This window comes from Mus pahari, chromosome 17 (genome assembly GCF_900095145.1).
Source record: "Mus pahari chromosome 17, PAHARI_EIJ_v1.1, whole genome shotgun sequence".
NCBI classification, from domain to species: domain Eukaryota; kingdom Metazoa; phylum Chordata; class Mammalia; order Rodentia; family Muridae; genus Mus; species Mus pahari.
The window spans coordinates 5,213,599-5,222,555 of NC_034606.1; the positions used below are offsets into that span (position 1 = coordinate 5,213,599).

The window sequence follows — 8,957 nt, forward strand, 5'->3', positions numbered from 1 at the left end:
ACACACACACACACACACACACACCACACACACACACAAGATGCCATCTTAAAACCTTAAGTAGTCTATTCTCATTCACTTTTATGCTATGAGTCTGAGGTTTTCAGTGAATCTACTCAATCAACCAGGCTGATGTAGGGCAGAGGTTTTATGGCTACCAAAAAAGCTGTTTTTTCCCACAGATGAGAACTCCTAGCTTCTTCTGGATCCACTGAATGGTAGAAGTAAGCTGCCTCTTTGATGTCTTTTATACCAATTCACACCCCTGGGTCTTAGGGTTCACCGTCACTGTACACAGTTGATGTACCCAAGTATTTCAATTGAATTTTTGTTTTGTTTTTGTTTTTGTTTTAGAGACAGGGTAGCCTTAGCTGCCCTGGAACTCAAACAGATCCATCTGCCTAGGCAAGAGGCTCAATAAAAATGCTCAAATGCATTTTTATTTATTTTATTTTTAGTGCTAGAAATAAAAGTCAGGTCCTTGCTATGCTGAATAAGTACTCTGTCACTGAATTCCACCTCTGGTCTCAGGTGTGTGTTTGTTAATTGGTTTAACCTTTTTGCTTAATGGCTTTACACTTGTTCACTAAAGGTCTCAAACTTAGGGTAAGCCTGTTTAAGGCAGAGCCTACAAAGCCTTATAAAGATGGCTTGCTGCTGATAGAGTACAAACTAGCATTTCCCATCGAATACCCCCGTAACCTACTGTTTAGTCATTTATGACAGTGAAGCTTAAAGAGCAATGTTCCTGTTGACTAGGAGATGACAGAGCAAAGCGACATTTGCCTGAGTCTAAAGGACATGTGCACATCCATGTAGTTCTCAGTGTGGCCCCTGAACCAGTGTAGTAGCATCGCCTGGAACTTACTGGAAAGGCAGGGTCTCAGCTCTACACCAACCTAGTGAATCTAGAACCCCAACAGGAGCCAGACGCCTGTGTCTCCTGAGCCCTGCTAAGACAAGGATATCAGATGCACCTACACACCCCGCAACCTGGTCTCTGTTGCCGAGTGATGTTTGTCTACTCTAAAAGTCTGAGGAAAAGAGAGAGCAAGAAAAGAAGGCAGGCAGGGGGCTGAGGAGCTGGCTTGGCGGCTTAAGTGCTGACCCCGCAAGCGTGAAGATCTGAGTTTAGATCCCCAGTACCCACATACAGAAACTGGGTGCTGTGTCATCTATAACCTCAGCACTGGGAAGGTGGAGATGGGGGATCTCGGGATTGCTGGCAGCTGGTGTAGTCTAATTGACGAGGTCCGGGTTCAGAGAGTGACCCTGTCTCAGGAGCTAAGGTTGCCTGATGTCCTCCATTCACTCATACGTGTATAGTTACACAAACATACATTGAGCAGGGCAGAAGGCAGTAGATGAAGATAAATGTGTATTGGTGAGGAGTGAAGTTTAGCCAGCTCTTTGGAATTGAAATTGAAGAGAAAAAGAACATCCCCATGAAGTCTAGAGAGAGGGCCACCGGTCTCTGCAGTTCAGTCTTGTTCCTCACAGCCTGGATTTTATCTTTGTGAAAACAGCTGGATCTATAACTCGTTACAAGGCAGGCAGGATGCTTGGACATGGGAGTGAACAGAGCTCTGTCCAGGAGAGAAGTGGGAAACTGTGCACAGACACAGTCTCCACCATAGCTAGCCAGCTTCTCTCACTCCAAGGGACTGAGATGCAGGAAGCCAGTTTTCTTGGTCCAGGACCTTGTAGCCATGGAGAAACCCATTTGGGGTTGTGGGTAACTGATCAGACAAGAGGCAAGTTTCAAGTTCAGAGTTGTTTGATGAGACAAGTATGGTCCCAACAAGTTCTTTTACAACTACATATTCTTGTTCATAGCTATTAATGTAGAAGTGATAAGAAATCTGACCTGGACGAGAGCTTTAGGCATGAATCTTCTGAAGATTCATGGTGTAGGACCCCTGGACAGCATGGGCCCCCTGGACAGTATGGAACCCCTGGACAGTGTGGAGACCCTTAGATGAGCTACTGCAGGGCCCAAGGAGCCAGGATGACAGGAACAGAGGAGGATGAGGAGGGGCTAGCAATAGAATACATTTGACTGTACCTGAGACTGAGGTGTCTAAGAGGAAGTGGATTTGAAAGATGGCTTTGACTGATAAATCAGGTTCCCAGGCTAGTCTCTAGCTCCTGCAGAGAACTGTCTAAGCTTTTCCTGGAAGAATCAGCAGCAGCTCAGGGACCCTGCTTGAGCTTCTGGGCCTTTTGCTAGTTTCAGTCCATCCTTACTATCTTTAATGTCAGGATTTAATGTTTCTCATGTGAACAAGATTTTGATTCCCCCATGTTGTGTGTCTGTACTCACAACCACCCCCCCCAAACACACACACCATAAGGGAGTTTTGAGAGCTCTTTCACACATACCTTTGCCTGCTTCTTCAAGTCATGATCCAGCGAGAGTGAGCTGGTATCTAGTTCTCCACGCCTTTGTGAGTTCTTCTCTGCCCATACTCAGTGAGACAGGGCTAAGTCTACTTCCAACAGAGCCAGTGATTTTAAAGACACCAGTTCTTTCTTTCTTTCTTTCTTTCTTTCTTTCTTTCTTTCTTTCTTTCTTTCTTTCTTTCTTTCTTTCTTTCTTTCTTTCTTTCATGACCTAAAGTATCCCCAGAAAGTACAGCACAAACAGAGGCAGGAGGACTACCCCACTACTCTGCTTCCCCAGGGCCAGGGTAGAACAAGACTGAAGACCCCTTACTATATCATCTAATCCATTGCTCAAGTTGTCTCTGTTTGCCCCAGTGTCTTCTAGGAGTGAGTTCTATTGGTCATTGTTTAATTGGTCATTACAAACTCAGAGTTTGTAATTTTCAATACAAGGGTAGTAATTCATATTGTTAGGCCAGTCCCATAAAGTCTAATCAAGTGAGAAATACAAATTAAAAGTACCATATATAGCATGATAAACATGTTATAGGTCTACCTACATGTATGAGGAAATCACACACACACACACACACACACACATACAGAGAGAGAGAGAGAGAGAGAGAGAGAGAGAGAGAGAGAGAGAGAATAAAAACGCCTCATCTCTTCTACAATGTACTTGTGTAACATGTTTTAAGAAGAACATGTTTCAATAAAGTTCAGCATAAACAGATGATCTGGGGTCTAATGAGATAACTCGGCAGTAAGAACACTCGCTGTCCTCCTGGAGTCCGGGTCCCAGCACCCGTTTCAGGCTGCTCACAACCATCTAACTCCACCCCCAGGGTATCCTTAGACAGCCACACTCATAAGCACAAACCTGCATGCAGGCGCACACACCTACACACAGTTAAAATACAATAGAAACAAATCTTTAAAACCGTTTTGATCATCTCATTGACACCACAGACTTGTTAAGTTTAAATAAAACAACATACTTAGCACTTAGAAGGGAACATTTTAAAGAAAGAGAAGGCAAAGGCCGTCCGTCCATCCTAGTTGAGCACCAAGCATTGTTGAAATGCATTTCTTTTACCAGGCAAGCCTCACCACCACCCAGAAGGTGGGGCTCTCATTAATGTCCCAGCTCCGCTGAGCTCAGAAAAAGCTCAATAACTTGTCTGCATGGCAAAGCCCATATCCAGTCCCATGGTCACTGCTCTGGTTGGGTATTTTCCCCTGCCTCTCAAAAGGAGTTATTTTTATTTTTATTTATGTGTGTATGTCTGTGTAAGCATGGGCACATGGCGTGCAGGTGCCCAGAGTGGCTATAAGGGGTCTCCAGATCCCCTGGGGCCAGTTAAAGGTGGTGTGAGCTACCTGACATGGGTACTGGATACTGAACTTGGGTCCTTAGAAGAGTCTAGTCAAGCCTGCTGGAACATCTCCTCAGCCCAGCATTATCATGCCCTGGTCGATCCTGTTATTAAGGGTTGACACAAGCAGGACTTGATCAGCGACCACAGCCATAGTGTGCAGCAGCCAGTTCTTCAAGCCCCAGTTTGTAGCTTTCTCCACTTACCATGGTAAGAATGTCCCTCTCATGTGTGATTTCAAGCTTTGACACAACATCGCTGAATTAGGAGCTAGGGGGGAAAAAACACCACAGACTCTTGCACGAGAGTGGGATCCTGACCAGTGTACACTGGGAGATCACCACAGAGCCGATCCGTACTGACAACAGACAGACTGGATTCCCACTGGCACCGACTGCCCAGGGTCTCTCCCAGCCCAAGGAAGAACTAGGCCAGGGCTCTCATGCCTTGTCCTTTTTGCCAATGAGATTTCTGGTGGAATGTCTGTCTGTCTGTCCGCCTAGTGATGGCCTGGAGAATAGGGCTGTGCTTTGGTGTCCAGATTACCTTACAACTCTTGGGGTCAAGCAACCTTCCTGCCTCAACTTCTTGAAAAGTTGAATCTACACACACACACACACACACACACACACACACACACACACACACACAATTATTCCTGGCTTTGGTACCTGTCTTTAAGATGCAGAGTTTAAATGCCAGCTTGTTGGTTGTGTCTGAGTTAAAAAAGAAGAGAAACCTTGAGAAGGGACTGTCACCTAGCCAAGTACAGAATTCCCTGAGTTCCTGGGGCTCTAGATCCAAACGTCAACATCAGAAAACAAACAAGAACAAAACTACCTCCATATGATGGTAGTAAAAGTAAAGCCAATGGTAGTAATTAAGCAAGCTTTATAATGAACCAAGCATAGTATTGAGTCAAACATCATCTCCTTTAACCATCCAACAGTGCTGTGATGTAGTATCACCATTATCACAGGTAAGGAAACTGAGTCACAGGTTAAGGAACATGCTAAGTTTCCAGAACTAAACAGGAGATGCTGGACTTAAACCTGAGAAAGATTTGAAAGGCCAACAGACTTTGATCAGTTTGAGGCATCGTGACTGACACGGGGTAGGGTGGGGGCGGGGCTCTTTTAGTCTTGCTGAGGTCTAATCTCTTCTCCTTTCCTCCCTTTTCAACTACAGACTCAGAAGGACGACAAATAGAATTCTGGCCTCCTCTTGCTGCAGCAGTAACATATTAGGATCGGTGAATGTGTGCGGCTTTGAACCTGATCAAGTCAAAGTGCGCGTGAAAGATGGGAAGGTCTGCGTGTCGGCCGAGAGGGAAAACAGGTACGACTGCCTCGGATCCAAAAAGTACAGTTACATGAACATCTGCAAAGAGTTCAGTCTGCCGCCATGTGTGGATGAGAAAGACGTGACGTACTCCTACGGGCTCGGCAGTTGTGTCAAGATCGAGTCTCCATGCTACCCTTGCACGTCTCCCTGTGGCCCCTGCAGCCCCTGCGGCCCCTGCAGCCCCTGTGGCCCCTGCGGCCCCTGCGGCCCTTGCGGCCCCTGTGGTCCCTGCGGCCCCTGCGACCCTTGCAACCCCTGCTATCCCTGTGGAAGCCGATTCTCCTGTAGGAAGATGATCTTGTAAGGTGTATGTAAGAACTTATGTCTTAGCAGAAGTCAGTACTCCAGCCAGGCAGCTCTTCAGCATCTCTCGTCCCCTTCCCAGAGCGCGTGTAGTTCCAGTGTAGGAAACTTAATACAGAACTGCATCTGATGACATTGTGTCCTTTGGTTTGATTCCCTACAAAGTTAGCTAATTTAAGAATTAAGGGATAGGGGCGCGATATTAGATGTCCTCCATACCCAACCATCTCCAAGTCCCCAGAAGCATTCCAGGACACTAAGTGACTCTGTGAAGTGGCCCCTAGAAACCACTCTGTCAGAGGAGTTTAGGTGGAAGATAATACTGTAGTGACGATGCCAACCCAAGAGGACTGTGAAATTTACTGGGGAACCGGACAATCCTTAAAAGAATGGGGCAGTGACCATGTTCACAGCCCCAAGGATGGGACAGCCATGCAGAACAGTCCTGTGTTTTTTATTTTTTTGACTCTCCATCTCTGGCCCAGAGTACTTTGCAGCTTCTTAGGGTTTTATTGCAACTATCTCCCCCTTTCCAACTCTTGAACCAGGTTTTCTGCATAGAAGGTCAGTGCAGATGTAGTGCAGGAAACTGCAGCTGCCACAGATTGATAGTGTAGTTCACTTGAATTTGGATTCTCATGTTTGTTTTTTGAGGTTGGGTTTCACTATGTACATAAGGCTGGCCTCAAACTCACAGAAATCTACATCCCTGCCTCCGGAGTGCTGAGATTAAAGGCGAGGCATATGCCACCATGCCTGTCCTCCAGAATGGCTCTTGAATTGCCAGGGGAAAAAGCAAGCAGGTATAAAGAAAGGCAGAATGAGGGGACGCTGGGAACTGAGCGGCTGCAGCTGGTCTCAGACTCTTTGAGGACAGAACTCTTGTTTGCATGGTTAAGTCCTTTCTTCGGTCTTAGCTGTGTGTGGATTAGTTTTCTCAGTGCGGGCAACATTTAAGAATTGAGGAACTGTATAAATATGGATGCCAGGCTGAGAGGACGGATCAGTGGGTAGGAATGATGACGTCTGTGCAAGTGTGAGGACTCAAGTTCAAATCCCCCCTGTACCAGTAAAAGTCGGGCATGACTGCTCATATTTGTAGCCCCAATGCTGAGGATGGAGATGGTGGGGCCTGGGCCTTGCTGGCCAGCCTAGTCGAAATGATGAGCTTCCAGTAGATGGACTGAAGTTCTCTAGAGGAGCAGAGCCGGTAGAATAATATACATTTAGAGATTCTGTGGCTTGCACAATGCAGTCTGGGTAGTCCAACAGTGACTGCCTCGCACCAGAAAGGCAGAACACCTGGTAGTTTCTCAGTCCACATGATTTGGTGTGTCAGTAGTCCTAGTCTGATGCCAAAGGCCAGGGGGGCTCCACTTGCCTTCAGTCCTCGTGGGAAGACCCCTGGGACTGGATTCTGACGTGTGATGGAGCACGGGAGTGACAGCAGCAGCAGCTAATGACCTTGCCGTCCAGAGCAAAGGCGAGCATGTGAGAGCAGAGCCTCTTTCCTGGACCTCTCATCTGGGCTGCACCATGCAGGGAGGGTCTCCCATTTCATACCACAGATCAAGAAAAGCCCTTGCCAGTGAGTCCAGACACTTGCCTTTCAACTGACAAGACGCCCATCATCTTCCTCTGGCTTCTGTATACATAGACACACATCCCTACACCCATATGTGTGCACACTACACACCACACCATACCATATGCAGCACCACACTGCAGCTATATGTACTCCAGGGTAGAAGTAGGGTACTTGCCTCCCATGCTCACATAATCAAAGCCCAAGATTCAGTCTGTATAAATCTTTCTCCCCGAGTCTCTGAGCCTGTCTTTCAAAGACTCAGTCAAGGTTTAAGAATACTGATAGTGCTATCAGTGATGGCAGACATACTTGGCTTTTAACTGAGGGAAGTATTGACCCTCTAATATAGATGCCAAGTAAAAGCATTGAGCCATTTCCAAGATGAATTACCTAGCATCTAGCTATTTGGGTCTTGCACCAAACTGTAGCTCCACCTATACGAACAACCCACCCTGACACAAGTTGTAAGGTAAGTCCCCGAGTTGTTAATTGCTGTGTTGGTGGGACCAAGCTTGCAGATTATCCAAATGTTTGTGGCTTCCTCACCTGCTCAGAGAGAAAGGCAAGGTGTCATGGGGAGGGTCATGTAGCCCCCAAGGCCAACTGCAGGAGTTAAGAGTGTGGCTGGAGGGAAGGACAAAGACTAGCTGCTGCAGAAGTATGGAAAGGAACCAAATGGGTGGGGGGNGGGGTGGGGGGGAGATGGGGGGAGGTAGGGGTGGAGATGGGAGGGAGGCAGGGACGCGATGGGGAACTGCTCCAGCAAACAAGTTACACAGGTGCTTCCATGTCTTCACTTTGGAGCCTCAAGGGGGTTCCCCAAAACCCTACAGTTCTCACGATCCTTTTTGTCTGGCCAAGTTTTCACTAGATGCTGATATGCACATCCTAGTTCCTAAGTTATAAACTTTGAAAATGACTTTGAAAAGAGGTTTACCCTATCAAGCCTACCCCATGGAATCTTGAACAATTAGGGACCTCAGGCCTCCCGAGGGCACCATTCCCAGAGCCTCCTAGGTGCCAGTCATGTTTTCATCCTTCTGCTAGTGCAGTAGTCCACCCACACCTCCACCAGCACCAGCTACTGCTCCACAGCGAATGGAGACTCTTTCATAGGTCTGTTAAATTCAACTCAAGGAGGGCTGGTAAGGAAGAATGCACAGTGGAGAATGGGGGAGATGGCGAAGAAATTAAACTTCTGGTGAGTAGGAAAGGCCAGAGTGGCCATCCAGCCTGGACTTCCACATTGTCAGGTAGGAGCTTGCATGCTTGGCCTCAGGAGATCTGGATGCTTTTGTTTGCCCACCACATGCAAGGGGAAATAAATAACCTGATAAACAAGGTTGAGTTAGGCATGATGGTTCAGTGGATAGAGAAATTTGCCACCAAGCCTGGCAACCTGAGTTCAGTCCTTGAGGGACACATGTACCATGGAGTGCACACATACTAAATGAGTGTAATGAAACAAATTGTTAAAGTGACAAGTGTTTATTGACTGAGTACTTGCCCCATGCATGGGTACATTGCCAGGAACTACTGTCAATAGAGAATTTCCAGAAATTTCTGTGGAGAAAAGCAAGAATGATGCTCACAGTATAATTTTAAATTGCTTGACAGTGTATAGTCAGAAATTCATTATCTCTGTACCTCTGATATCAGAGAAGAATGTATAAGGTGAAATAAGAGGAGGAGGAAGAGGAGGAGGAGGAAGAGGAGGAGGAAAAGGAGGAGGAAGAGGAGGAGGAGGAAAAGGAGGAGGAAGAGGAGGAGGAGGAGACTATGAGCCTCATCTGGGGCTTCAGGGAAAGGCATACGGTAGGGTCTTTTCCATTAATTAGTGGAGAATAGAGAGGAAATGGATAATGGAGAAAAGAAGAAAAACATTTGCCATTTCCAAAGTTGTATTTGGAGGTTGCATGGATCCCTGCACTTGGACAGCTCTACCATGGCCTTGAATGAAG

The 8,957-nt window shown here is 46.8% G+C and overlaps 1 protein-coding gene across 2 annotated transcripts in view; it reads left to right on the forward strand.

The window, feature by feature from the left end:
• Positions 1–5,409, forward strand: part of Odf1 (outer dense fiber of sperm tails 1) — an 8,319-nt gene extending 2,910 nt beyond the window's left edge. The window contains exons 2-3 of one of the 2 annotated variants that reach the window (XM_021217400.1): positions 4,507–4,527; positions 4,950–5,409. In XM_021217400.1, coding sequence (XP_021073059.1) covers positions 4,507–4,527; positions 4,950–5,409 — 481 coding nt within the window. Of the gene's footprint in view, positions 1–4,506; positions 4,528–4,947 lie in introns of both variants that reach the window. The other variant, XM_021217401.1, reaches the window with a different exon arrangement.
• Positions 5,410–8,957: the final 3,548 nt, after the last annotated feature.